This window comes from Melampsora larici-populina (assembly GCF_000204055.1).
Source record: "Melampsora larici-populina 98AG31 unplaced genomic scaffold MELLAscaffold_14, whole genome shotgun sequence".
NCBI classification, from domain to species: domain Eukaryota; kingdom Fungi; phylum Basidiomycota; class Pucciniomycetes; order Pucciniales; family Melampsoraceae; genus Melampsora; species Melampsora laricis-populina.
In genome coordinates this window covers 541,454-555,914 of record NW_006768778.1, presented here as the reverse complement: position 1 = coordinate 555,914, position 14,461 = coordinate 541,454, and the positions used below count along the sequence as shown (strand labels likewise).

Here is a 14,461-nt window from a genome sequence, read left to right as displayed (position 1 = left end):
CTCAAATTTTGTCCAAAACTACCCAGGCTTGGGCAGAAACTTTTCAACACTCACAAATACAACTATTTTCTTTTTATCAATTTGGCAGTTGCACATTATGAAACCCACATACTGGATCTACAGTTTCCATTTGGATGCTAAAACCCTTGCAGAACAGATTTATAAGCTTTTCTAGCTTTGCTGTTGGGGACGGTGATTGCTGTACCTTCTTCATTTTTGGACACACACCACTCATTCTAATGTGTATCTGGTAAATTAAACATGTAGCTTTCAGAATGGACAGACATTCCAGATGTTGTCACAAAATTGACAACTTTATTGGTATCACAAGATTAATGCCTCCATGACTGCCAGTTTGGGACATAAACTGAGTTTCTGACCTGATATACACTGCTGCTGTAAAAATCTGTAAAAATATGCAAAATTATGGGCACACACAGGGGAATGCAACCCTTATTTTTCCACATTTTTTTGACCCCTTCCACCTTGTGTATAATTTTCTATGTCTTATTAATTTTCTAAACTCAGCGGTAAATTTGCAATCTGGCGTAGTGTGAGCAGCTCTGTATGTACATGATAGCTCCCAATTTACCCATCCTGCTGCACATATGTAGTGTGGGAGCTATGACTTGGGTATGCGCTGATTAATCCTTTATGACTAATTATATGTTCAATAATTTTCCCCCACCCAATTGAAGGGAAGTTGTTTGACTACGGGATACAAAGTAGAATCCGGGCACGTGCCCGGATTCTACTTTATATCCTACAAATGTTTGCAGTGACACAAGCTTATCAATTCAACATGGCACTCAAAAACAAACATCACAGCCTTCAAGGATTTCCTTAAAGTGTTCATTTCCTCAGAGCTTGAATCCTCTACAAGGTTTTTTCTTAGTGTTATCAAAGATATGTACAGTCAGTGACAACAAGTATACATACCTGTACCATAGCTTGCCTATTGGGCAACTCTCAAAAAGCATATATACTCAACATCTGACTATTGATATACCTGAAATTACATGGTCTAGATGGCCACTCATCAGAGTACGTATGTTTGAATTTCAGGATTCATAACTGTAACATAGACTCTAAAATACAGTCACTTTTACCAGGGAGTGTGTCCACCCTTTGCTTTGAGCACAGCCTTGATTTGATCAGGTATGGATGCAACCAAAGCCTGAAGCTTGCTCTGAGGGTTTGCCTTCCACTCGGTATACAACGTTTTGAGAACTTTTTTGGTTGTCCAAGTGTTTTTGAGTCTTGATTGATGTCTTTTGCGGTCATTGTGAATTGCTGTATAGACAGTCAACTTGGGATGGCCCAGTTTCTTGGCAATTTGAGTGCCAGGAACCCCAGCTTGGTGCATTAAAACAATAGAGGCCTTTTGAGTGGGCGACAGGCTACAAGTCTTCATTTTCAGACAGGTTCTGGATGAGGTATGAGGAAGTTATTCAAGAGACAAAGTGCCCATAGACTGGGATTACATATGTACTTGTGGTACGTAAACTTTTTGTCACTGACTGTACTCTTTCCCAGCTTGAATGATGGGTTTGAGAAGAATGGTTGCAGCACTGCCAGCAAGGATACCTTGGATTGGAAAATCAAAGGGATCCTTGGATATAGATTCCCTCAGACGGTGTGTATGTGGAATTCATCCAAGACTTTCTTGGGCCCCAAAGATGGCCGCAGATCATTTGCTCAGACATTGCGTCTGAGAATATTGTCATTTGAGGATACCTCAAGGCTCAGATTGGAAAATCTGAGGTATCTTTGGTGGTGGTGCAGGTCAAAATGAATTCAATGAGACATGAGTGTTAGAATTAGAGAAGTTTGACATCATGAAGAACTTACAAAGGAAAACTGGAACTGGGAAAGGAAGAAAGGATCAAAGGTCTTCAGGTATGCTTAAAGTTAATAATCCAATACAAACACAAAATCTCAAAGTTCACATCTTGGTTTAGAAAAAAAACACTTTTCTAGCGCTCAAGAAGAATGTGACTTTTCAAATCAATTGCTTAAAGTGAATCCAGCCTTAATTAAAGAATGCAAAAAGTTTTTTCTCCCTTCAAGAAGAGAAAAACCATCAAGTTTGATAAAATGGACTTCTTAAATGATCTTATGATTTTGATTTCATACATTGAACAATCCATCAAGATTTACCATTCATTTCAAGCCAAAACCCCCAAAAAAGAAGTCAGTTAAGACACCTATTTTTCATTGATCAAAAATAATATACCTTTAATTTTAATTTTATTGTTTTCAATAAATAGATCAAATCAAGATTCCAATCAATTTGTTTTTTTACATCATATAATTCACTCAAATATGTTGATCAACCTTATTTTGTCTTCTAAACCAATTCTTTCACTTTAAGACTCAATCACACACAATCACAATCACAATCAATATCACAATCACAATCACACACAGACACAATCACACACAGACACAATCACACACAGACACAATCACACACAGACACAATCACACACAGACACAGAGACAAACACATATATATAATTATTTAAATTGTTCAAAGAAACCCTCAGAATACCTAAACTTTCTCAAACAAAAATAAATAAATTCCAAAACCAAGACTCAAACAAAAATCAAATGAAAGAAACGAGAAGAAGAAGGAAAATAAAAAAATAAAAACACCCAATGATTTTTTTTTCCAAATCCAAAAAAATCATCAAAAAAAAGCCAAAATCATGTTCTAATCGTTCTCCAAGCAGCCGAAGTGGTAATCCTACGAGCTTGATCAAACGAAATCGATCCTTGTCTCACATCGATGCCTTGTTGCGGTTGAGATTGATCTGAATTCGAATTCGAAGTAGACGGTTCAACATTCACATTCCGATGATCTTCATCATTCTCTTCTTCTTCTTCTTCTGCTTCATCATCTTCATCCGACCCTTGAGTCTGATTCCAACTCCTAGAATCTCTCAATGGAGACCCACCAAAGCTTTCGATAGATTTCCCCTGACTACCACTCCCACTACCACTAGGATTGCCAAACCTAGGTGGTGAACTTCCATCTGAAAACGATCTAGGTGTAGAAGACGAAAAGACTTTGAAATCACTAATCACTTGTCTAGAAGCTGATGAAGTACTCGTCGTTGATGGTCTACGCATCGAATGATTCTTCATCGGATTCGTCGCTTTCTTTCTTGATGGTAATGGGATTGGATAAACTCTTGTAGATGATGAACTTGTAGATGAAAAGGCAGCTGTGTAACGTGATTGTAGATATTTTTCTGTAAATCTGGATCCGATAATCTAAAACACAAAAACCAATATTAATTGATTGAGCATTGGAACTGATCAATTGATTTTCTTTAAATTATAATCGATTGAAAAGTCTTCTTTTTGACTTACTTTCTTTAGTAATGGTTTAGCCGTCTGAATATCAGGTGCACTCAACCATACTTCGACATTATGTCTTGCTTCAGGTGTATCACGCTAAGACCATTCAAAAAACCAAACCAAAGTTCAACCCACCCAAAAGTCTGATCAGTTCAAGACCTTCTTCTCGTAAAAAAGAAAATGAAAACAGAACCCCCAAAACAGAGAAAAGAACGTTGAAAAAAACCTACATAAATATCTTCCACAAATAATTGTTTAGTACTCTCATTCCTCAACAACAATTTCTCATGTAACTCTCTAGCCACTTCATCTACACTCTCTTGTCCTCCAACCACCCGTTCAGCCACTGCATGTCCCACTTCTCTTACTAATCTTTCCATATCCATTTGTTCAAAGGCTGATCCTACAATCACATGTGGTAATAAATTAGCCGTCGTTAATGGTAACATCATGGCTGAGGTGATGTTAGTGATTGCTCTGAAAAAATCATTAGAATACATGTAACCAGAAAAAGCCGGTTCGCAAGCTACAACAAACTAAAAGAAGTTTAAATTGATGATATCAGTTAGTTTTCCGAACAAAACGATCAAAGTTGGATCAAAGCAGATCAAATGAATTAAAGAACAAACTAGACTGATTCCATTCTGAGCCATGGTACGAGCAAGTTTTAATGGGTCATGACCTGATGGATCTCCCTTACTAAACCCATCACCATACTCACCAATTCCCTAAACGAACATGAAGAACAGATCAGATAAAGAGTTGAAGTGAAAGAAGAAGAAGATTGATCAAAGACTTCAACCTACATGAGGAGGAGCATCAGTGATGAGAACAGCCATCCTACTAGCCTGTGGCCTCCAATCTAAAGTTAAAGCTTCATGCATTGCAGCAGTAACAGCTTCAGGTCCATCACCACCTAAACGTAAAGTAAGACGAAAGATATGGTGTGTTGGATCAAAAGTGATCGGGTTTGAAGATCATCGGTTTACACATGAAATTCCTTACCACCAGATGCCCAGAGAGATTTGAGATGTTCTTGAACGATTTTAGGATTAGATGTGAAATCAAACTTTAAAGTAATATATGACCTATTTCAAACCAAACCAAAAGCAGAAAACAGAAAAAGTTGCCATAAATCTAAGATCAGTTAAGCTGGTACGAAAAAAGAAATGCTTGGATAATAGGATTAATCAAACTAACATATCCTGTGGAGGATGATCACTATAAAACCCAAACCCAAACCCAAAAACACACACATCAGTTTTCATCACTCAAAGATCTTTACCAGAACTATGTAACTGCCGATGATCGGATATAAATTGATAGATTTAAAACTTGGAAAAAGATTACTCACCGATAAGCAATCAAACCGATCCTAAGACATTCAGGTGAAGCTAATCTTTCCGAATTAATGATTTCATCACAAATCAATTCGATATTTTGAGTTGCTGCCTATGATTTTTTGGTTTTGTTTGGTTCATATATCATCATCAAAAGTCAAAAAAAACATCTGTTGGTTTGTTGGTTTTCGTTTGATAGGAAAGTTGAAGATTGAAATTAACAAACTGTTATATAACTACCCATACTTCCTGTGGTCTATAAAATAAATAACAAATCATGACATCAGGTTTTGAGTATTTGATTCATCAAGATAAAAAAAGTGGTGGTAATACGAATAAAATAGAGTCAGTTCAAGAATCCTTTATAAAGGTTTTGAAACTTGACACTTTTTTTAGATTCGATCAAGCAAAGATATCATAGATTGAAATGATCCAAAATCAAATCCAATCAAAAAGAAAAAACGTACGTACGTCCAAGATGAAACAAAGGTCTAACATCTTTTCACTGAAATCTAAATTAGATAATTTATCTTCTAGATTATGAAGTGAAGTTGAAGTGATTGCATCTAATTCTTCCATCATTTTGATTGATTGATTGATTGATCGATTGGTTGATAAGTTGGTTGAGAATAGTTGGTAGAGAGTAGTTTGTTGAGAATCGATTGGTTGATAAGTTGGTTGAGAATAGTTGGTAGAGAGTAGTTTGTTGAGAATAGTTGAAGTGGTTGGTAAATGGTAAATGGTAAATGGTAGTTTTGAATTTAAATCCGATTTCAGTTTTCCTGTTGAAGTCATTTTAAGGTTTACATAATACATATCAACTCAACTCAACTCAGTCTACATATGAGCTCATTTACATGTAATCATCTTTAGTCACCTGACTCATCTTAGACTTCACTCCTATTAATCTTGCATAATTACTCTCTCTTCTTCATTGAACACTCTTACTCCTATTAATTCTTAGATTGAAACCTTTGAATTAATCAAAAACAAACTCTTTAAAATTAAAATACAAACTTATTCAAACAAAACTTCACATTAAGTCATGAAGAAGTTATGTATACATTCAAACTGAGGAAATGATTATAAAAACCTTTCAAATGATCAATTTTGAATTCATATCAATTTGTTAAAACTTCATGATCATACATTCTTAATGATATACCACAAGCTTAAATCTGAGTGTCAAAAGTTTTCCAGAGGTTTGACTAGAAAGCTCTCAGTTTGAGCGCTGATTGTTGACTTGGCGTTTGATGACAAAAGGGGTTTTATGTGAGTTTAAGATTATAAAAAAGGGTACTGAATACACACAGTCGAATTCAAAAAAGCTTGGCTGAGCTTTGTACATCAAATTCGAGTGATTTGGCTTGGAATTCTTGTCAAGCTTGGTGAGTTTGATTGTCTTTGTACACATAGAACTGGAAGGTGTTGTGAAGAACAAGACTGTGACCAATTGGTTAAATGATGAACCCTTTGATTTTCAAACAAAAAAACAAAGACTGCTTTAAAACCTTTTTTCAAGTGTTCTACAAATGTATGTAGCACACAAGGGCAACATTTTTCGAATTAAACAAAAATCGTGATTTATATGTCTTGGTAAAATATTCTTCAATCTTTCTAAACGCGTCTATTTAGAAAGAAAACAAAAGAATATGGATGTAGAAGATACGAAATCAAATGTCATTCAAATTATAGATCCTTAAACAGCGTATGGACAATCTCTGTTCCGAGCAACAAGCAAGTAAAGTAATTCAAGCGTTTCCCACTGAAATGAATAAAGTTACAGAAACGATCAGATTCAGATTATAAGATTCAATCAAAAAACCCCAAAGCTGATGGAAATTCAAATGACTTACGAGTGAAATACGATCAGCTCCTGGTGCTTCAACATTGAAAGAGTATGCGTCACCAGAAATTACACCTTGAGGGAACCCATCCGGTTTCCACACTACATGAACAAAAATCGATCGATCAATCTTTTCTATTCTTTGTTTTTTGTCTATCCCTTAATGAATGATGTTAGAGTGAAGATGACGAATAAACTTACTAAAGATTCGGCTACTTTCTTTCTTAGGTTGACCATAGAGTGAGACCGATCCTTCAACACTATTGATACCTATAGTACTTGGGCTAAATGGTAACCATTCGAAATTGGTTCCATCAGCTCGTGTGACTGTCCAAGCGTATAAAGTGTATTTGATAGATTGGTAGTGTAAGGTAAGCGTAGTTTTATCCTCATCTTGAGCCACGACGTTCTTATCACAATTTCTAGGGGGCTACGAAATTTATGTTTGATTAATAAGCTTCACTTGTTGAATCGATCAAAACAAATCAATAGGTTTAAAATCAAACTTACTGTCTTGAAGAAAGCTTGGGCAGTGTTATTGACAATATAAGTGATCACACCACCACACATCTTAGTGGTGATAGCTACATTTCCATTTGAATCATAGATTTTACCATCAGACCAATCAATATCTTTACTAAAAGCATAAGTCATATCAGATTTGAAAGGTGTGATAGGAGTTGCGAAGGCAGAAAATGCCAATGAAGCTAAGATAACGATGAAGAATTGTGCAGAAATCATGATGATAATAATTTAGTTGTGTTCGTTAAGATTTAAAAAGGAAAAAATGGATTATTTATCGACGGATGGTAGGGTTATTTTTTTTCACAATTATAGGAAACGATTTCGATGAGATCAAAAGGGGCAGATCGAATTGAAGCAACCCAATACATTTATATCTCTTCTGATGATTTTATATGTACACTCAGTGGTAAAGCCGATTTCTAACTTTTACTGCTGTTTATCCGCTCATCACGACAAAAAAAAAGCCACCAAAAGAAGATAAGAGAATAACCATTATGTACAATAATTCTACAACAATCCGGGTGTGGTTGTATGTTGTCGTTCAGGGGCACAGGTGGGGTAAGTGGGGGATCCCACTTTTAAAAGAAAGCGCTTCAATATGCGTCTGTATTCTCCTCCCATACATGATGTGGCCCTTTGACTTTGTGGCCTCGTCACGCACCGGTGCCTTGTGGTTTCCCTACACAGCGATGGCACGAGGGATCCCGAGTACAAAGCTGTGGGAGATGAATTATTTCAAAAAAAAAATTAACCTCACGCATAAACATCAATGGTAAGTAAAGGTCGGCCAACAATATGTACATATATATTTGACCTCATAAGCCTTAGACCGAAATGACTCTCATACAATCTTGATCTTTGTGGCCTTCACCTTTTTGCAAATGTCGCGGTCTTGACTCATGGAGAATGCAAAGTCTACAGGTGCCCTGCACTGAGCCCATTTATTTGATGAGATCAATATCGTAGAAGAATTAATTCCAAGGATTAGGTAATCGATACCAAGTCCAATCAATAAATAGGATATTTTACTTTTCACAAACGTTTTAGACTATTGCAGATGTCATCATCAAGTAATACAACCACAATAAAAAAACAACATTAAAGCCCACAAATATTTTGTCTTTCAAATAATGGAAACCCCACAAAATTTGACGACAAAACGAGATTTTCTTGATAAAGAAAAAAGAGTATGATCAAGATTGTCAATTCAAGAATTAGGAGATTGAATAATACAACAGATTTTCAAAGCAAGTAACCGATTATTTATTACATTTTATTTCTTTTGTGATTCATGATTTGCGTAGAAAAGACGAAAAAAAAGAGACAGATTGTTCGAACTTAACAAAGTCCCTCGCATGCGGTAAAACCCGGAGCCTGCGTAGGGACTTACGCAGGACCCCGGAATGCCCCTATAAAGGGTAGTCTAGTAGAAAAGTCCCTTTTGAGCTCCCGCGGAGCTACGCCCCTGCCAAACGGCTAAGTTCGTTCCTGGCTTCGCCCATAGGTCTAAGAGGGTTTAAGTTTTGCTCGGAATTTCTTGACACCTTTCACAACTGCTTTATCTACTGTGAAATTACAAAGACAGATGCGAGCAGAGGAAATCAAATCATGCGCCGAACGCTGCAGTCCAACACATGGTAGACTGGCACAGGCAGAGGCTCTGTTTTGCATCGCTCAGGGATTCTCGAGCATTAGCGTTTTTCAAAATGAACTAGAATATAAAGTGAAATGGACTAATCGAAATACGAATGAAGAGAACTATTGTTGCATACGTATGAGACAATCGAGTCAAGTTTAACGGACTGTTTGGAATTGTAACTAACGAGAAACCAGAATATAGAAACGAAATAAAACAGAAAAAGGAACCATCTTGATTCTTGAAAGTCACACAAGTGGTCTCAAACACAGCAGCCATCAGCATCGCGAGGGTGATACCTGTTTCAGCCAGCAACATCAGGGGCTGTAATGATGTAATCTGAACTATTCTTCTTTAAAAGGGTCCTGTTTTTTTTAATTGGACTCGGTCGATTCAATTTCAAACACATCCAACTTGCCCAGTCGGCACTACTCTCCATATGTTTTTTGTAGTATATAACGATTCCTGATATCTGATGAACCGGCCTCTATGTTCCATATCCTACATGCTCCAAGTCTCTGCATCTATTCTCTCCTTCAAACAATACATTCACCTTCATTCACTCCGAAAGCATTCAAGCCTTTTTGTTGCTTTGAAAATTGTTTTGATTTGTGTGCAAACTGCTTTTCCTGTCTGCTTCGAACCTTGAGATCAGCTCGACGCATAACTCAGAAGCTAGAGGCAAGGCAGTAATTGCACGCATATCAACACAATTGACAGAGTATCAAAGAAGTCTGATTATAAGTCTTTATATTTCTGTCTAATTTGATGATGTTTTATTTCTCTCGGACCATACCATTATTGATTTCTCATGTGTCATCTACACATGAGACTATTATCATAATACATAAAAAATTATAGGTCTACTAAACATCAACACTACAAATCGTTTTCCACAGCCTTCCTCATTCGCCTATGAGAAGATTTTTTGACGCCTTGAGGCGAGAACAGCCGTTGCCACGCAGGACGACTAGCAATCAAATAATCAAGCAAAGAAGGCACTCGATAATGACCAGATTCAAGTAACAAGAAGACTGATTCATCATGTTGTGGTGTGAAGATGTACGCAATATATTTTGCAGGAAGATGACTGAAGGTAAATTCATTCGGAAGCTCCTCATTATGAGCTGCTTGAATAATTGCTTGACCTGGCTTGTACTGATAGATCTTAAGTGAGATGTAGGATACCTTTTCGCGTGAATGAGCCTCTGCAATCCACGCGTGCTTTCCTGAGTGATGCTCAAACACAGCCAGAACCTGGCCAAGGTAGAAGTACTGCTCAGTCAACAAAGAGGCAAATACGACATCAGTATGTAGAAAACATTTAACTGAATATGAAAATTGATGCTAACATCTTGCTTTATAACTACAACCCATTTGTTTTTAGTAAGAGGATTTGTGGCTGTTATTGCACCCATTCCGAAGATTTGATCTGGTCTATGATCTACTTCGTCTACATCCCGGACTTGTGATCCTACACCTGATTCTGCAACATTTATGTCAGGTTGCTTGTTTGTTAGTTCACGCGACTTGCGCTTTCCAAGGGTTCTCCACCGATGTTTACGGGCTTCACCGTACTCTGGATCCTCGTGCGAACGCCAGAAGAAGGAAACTGCTTTACTGTATTGACTCGGCAACAAAACTTCGTGGCCGGTGTCTGGATCGTACTGCGGGACAGGTAAATCTTTTGATGTGATACGTGGTTTCTCTGGACCGTGATGATTTTTGACTTGACTGTCATGTGCGTGTCTTTTGGACAGCATTTGGTCAATGTGCAAAGTCCCATCTGATTTCACCAGAGCTTCTGACGTAGTCGAAGGAGTCACATATGGTTCTAGTAGCTGATTGGTTGTAGTCTGTTGTATCATGTTATCGGTGGGGACTTCGAGTGCTAGAGCTTCCAAGTTCACAGTTATTTGAGACATCAGTACATCGGTTTCTTGGTGCTGGCTTGTCAATCCCGCTGCAGTTTCTAATGCCTGTTCAACAGTGATTGTTTCAGGTTCAAAAGGATAGTTCAGGTAAGATCGTTTGTGTATTGATACAGATACATCAAGCTCATGTTCACCACAGGCCTCCTCAGATGTGAAGTTGTTGAGTGGTGCTGCTGAATTGTTTGTTGTCATGCCAGAAAAAGCTGCTAGTTCTTCTGCCCGAGATTCCGCGAGCTCAAGTAGTTCATTGATTTCGCTGTTGCTGGGATACTGACTGAGGATGTAGCTGAAATCGTGAGTGTTATTGGGTGAGAAATCGTGTTTGTAGCCTATTAAATTAGACTCTGATTAGCTTTATAACAAACACAAGCAGACTCTGGTTAGAAAACTTACCTGCGTGCAGATTCTCACTCATGGGTAATGTGATATGCCCACTCATGATGCTCTTTATCACAGCAAATATCTTTGGCATCATCTGCCTTGCGTCTAATACAGTAAAAGTTGGAGAAATTACCCGCATCCATCCAAAGATGTGCTCACAACACTCAGTGCCATGTTTCCAGGGCATTAGCGGGTGCGTAGGGTAGTGGTCACGGTGAGAAATGATGAGTCCCAAGAGACTCTCACCAAGCTTTTCAAATATTCGGATGCTTTGATGTGAGATACAGTTTGAGGATAAATTCATCAAGCTCCCTGATTCCTTTTGACGTTTGAGTAGATATGCCTTCCACTTTCGTACAAAAAAGACTGCCGTATAACTTGAAATAATCCTTTCTCGGTGTGGCATGCTCTGGTTCAACCAAGAATCAACAAGCTCGCCAAATATGTAGAGATACAATACCAGACCAAGACAATCTGGCTGTGCACAAGCAGCCTTGAAAGTGTCCTCGCTGAAAGTTCGGTAAGCTCGCCCATCATCTTGCTTATCTGTATTTAATACATCTTTATAGCCAAGTGGGCACTCTTCAGTTTGGAGCAAAGTGAGGAGCTGGTCAAGGTTGACGTTGAATCGTCCAAAAGCTAAGAAACGCGCCCCAGAAAGTAGTTGATTTGAAGCTGTCTTCCTAGCATGTTTAGGATCTTGTACTACTACAACTGGTCGTTTCGAGGCCCCTAGAAGTGGAACACGTATGTTGACACTGAGTTTGGGAGCTGAGAACTCCAAATGTTCTGTCGCCGAGTTGACAAGTAACTCTTGTGCGAGCACTTCAGATGCTGCACCATCAGACCCCAACGAGATGAGTCGAATTCCAACAGATTCAAGTAGATCAATGAACTGAAGGTGCTGAGCCTTGATATCCTCAGCAGACTCATCCTCACGACTAGAAATCAAAGCCACCACAAATGTAGGAACGTTCGGAAGAGGGACCTGTAGAGTGTATGCTCGAATCTGAGATAAAGGTAGCTGTTGTCAACTTAAATCTGGAAGTGAAGTTTGAAAGTTGAATCTCACCAAAGAAAGAAGACTGACCTTCTTACACAGGTGATCTCCTTGAACTGCATGCTCCACCAACTTCTCTAGGTGTTCGAGATTGGAAACTTCGACATCACCACCTTCTACACCAACCAAACAGCTGTTGTTGTAACGAAGCGCCTTCACGCATACCGTCTGGTCTGTTCCTGCTGATACTGGCCCACTGTATCCGTATCGCTCAAGCCAAGCAACTACCGGAAGCACATTATCGATGTGAAATTTATCGTGCATCCGAGCACCAATCCGTTGGCATTGTAAGCGAAAGCCACAAGATGAGCGTCCAGCAAGGTTTGCGCGAAATAGCTCAGAAGCACCTTTGGAGTATGCTCCTGCAGTTGTAAGCATGTTGTCGAGGTACTCGTTGAATGGCATTCCACGAGTTGTTAAGCCTTTTGCTTCCCTTTCAGCCCGAATGGCAACTCCCTCTGCTACTGCTCGAAGCATTGGGACATCTTTAAACAGTCCAGCCCGGGCGTGGACACCAAAAGTTGTCCAGAACTCTAGGTCGCCAGCTCTTGTTGATCGTTCGACTGATTGAATCAACTGCTGTAGCTCAGTATAGCGTAAAAGAAGTTCGTGGAATGGACCCCTATCCATGAAATTTTTTGCAACAAATCTGAGTGTATCATCCGATGCGTAGCCTCGAGTGATAGCTTTGCTTAATGATGAAGATTTCTTGAGCTCCAAGCAAGGCACACAGACCTCAACAGCCCCAGAATCGAGGGTTGAAACTCGCTGTGTACATTTGGTGGAATGAATCGAACCCTGACTTCCATCACGCCTGATGATCCATGTGGAAAGCGACAAGAGCTCTTCTTGAAGCTCATGCTTCTGGATATCGGACAGCGAGCTCTCTAGCGGGGTTTTAAACATTTGGAGACATACAGTAAACCTCGGTGGATATCCGTGATAAGCCGTGCAGGAATGCTGGATACATGTCAATATAGGTTGTTGACCTGGACGCAGCCATGTCTTGTCAGTCAGGCCTGCACATCGGACGTCAAAAACTTGTGGCTGGTTGTTTGAACTATTAAGACTTTTTGGTCGATCTACAGCCCGTCGAAGCTTTGCTGTTGCTGTCTTACAAGTTACTATTTGAAGACAATCAAAACATGAAAAATTATGTTGGTTCATCAGTGGACAATCAACGAAGATCTATTGGCTTTAGGAACCGATGACTTACTTGACTCCCAATGGGCTTTGGCATAGTGAATCCTACCGTGTATCATTTTGACCGAGTTTCCACAATGGCAGTGTAACCATTGGTCAGGTCCATCCTTTGTAAAGGCACATTCTGGGCAGTTTTGATCATCATCCGTTTTCAACGGGCAATCCTTGCGTTTTTTGGCATCTTTATTGGCAGCTCGCTCAGCCAATAGTTTTTGTTTGGCAGTGCGCAAAGTCGTTGATGTTGAGACATTAGATATTTCATTTGAAGGCGTAGACATCTTTGATGATTGAAATAAAAATTTCTCGGTCAACAAGAAAACAAAGAAGTACAAGCAAATCATATACAATCTCTTATGAAAGGTCTCTTGCTCCAGCCTCAAGCTCAATCGACCTCGGCATTTCACAACGTTTCACAATCCAAGTGTCAGCCTTCATGTCACAAAGTACAAGTACTTGTCAAAGACTCGAAAGGCTGGCAATAACCAAAGTCAGAAATTTGATTTTAATTAGAGATGGGTATAAACCCATGAAGTGTAGCTCCGCGGGAGCTCAAAAGGGACTTTTCTACTAGACTACCCTTTATGGGGGCATTCCGGGGTCCTACTTACGCCAAATGTGACTTTCGTGGCGTGAGCGGTCATTGAGTTTAATAGAGGAGAAAAGCTCTCAATAGAAAACTTTCGTTACACGAAAGCTTTTCAATTTTCCTTTTGAGAAATAAAAGTCTGGCCTCTTGCGGACCAGACCCTCCATTCAGATCTTCCGTAACTTGAGCCATGCTCAAGTTTCTATTGCCATCCAAAAAACGAAATCTTGATTTTCAAAAACCAACTGCGGTCAAAGACATTACACCAATGACCACGATCTTTTACCATTTGGGCAGAAACCAATGATGGTTTACAAGAGGTCTTTTGAAACCCAAGAGCCAAACCGAGATAATAAGATTGATTGATGAAAGATTCCTGCGAGTCTTTTTTTTCATCCAATTCACATCTTCATCAGAAATCCAGTGGCCATGCAGACAAGAGCCAATCGAATACAGGCGGAGAGCCTGGTGGCGGCTAAACATAGCGCACCAACTTTGACATCGAACGATCTGCTACGCCAAAACAAGCCTCCGTTACCACTTGCATTGCAAGGCATGAACCTTGAAGAACAAGCAGACTACGT

At 39.1% G+C, this 14,461-nt stretch overlaps 3 protein-coding genes across 3 annotated transcripts; all 3 read right to left on the bottom strand.

The window, feature by feature from the left end:
- Positions 1–2,709: 2,709 nt before the first annotated feature.
- On the bottom strand, positions 2,710–5,329 carry MELLADRAFT_77518 (uncharacterized protein; the record flags this gene model as incomplete). Its single annotated transcript, XM_007408868.1, has 10 exons — positions 2,710–3,279; positions 3,379–3,462; positions 3,597–3,902; positions 3,996–4,094; positions 4,173–4,282; positions 4,372–4,458; positions 4,571–4,587; positions 4,721–4,818; positions 4,933–4,962; positions 5,178–5,329. The coding sequence occupies 10 exons, from the start codon at positions 5,286–5,288 to the stop codon at positions 2,710–2,712; spliced, it is 1,512 nt and encodes a 503-aa protein (XP_007408930.1).
- A 1,076-nt stretch (positions 5,330–6,405) lies between these two features.
- On the bottom strand, positions 6,406–7,293 carry MELLADRAFT_105573 (uncharacterized protein; the record flags this gene model as incomplete). Its single annotated transcript, XM_007408867.1, has 4 exons — positions 6,406–6,471; positions 6,563–6,654; positions 6,754–6,982; positions 7,063–7,293. The coding sequence occupies 4 exons, from the start codon at positions 7,291–7,293 to the stop codon at positions 6,406–6,408; spliced, it is 618 nt and encodes a 205-aa protein (XP_007408929.1).
- Positions 7,294–9,592: 2,299 nt separating this feature from the next.
- On the bottom strand, positions 9,593–13,569 carry MELLADRAFT_85432 (uncharacterized protein; the record flags this gene model as incomplete). The annotated part of the gene is made up of 7 exons (XM_007408866.1): positions 9,593–9,991; positions 10,066–10,976; positions 11,041–12,052; positions 12,119–12,635; positions 12,824–12,936; positions 13,007–13,212; positions 13,305–13,569. 7 exons carry the CDS (start codon positions 13,567–13,569, stop codon positions 9,593–9,595), a joined length of 3,423 nt encoding a protein of 1,140 aa, XP_007408928.1.
- Positions 13,570–14,461: the final 892 nt, after the last annotated feature.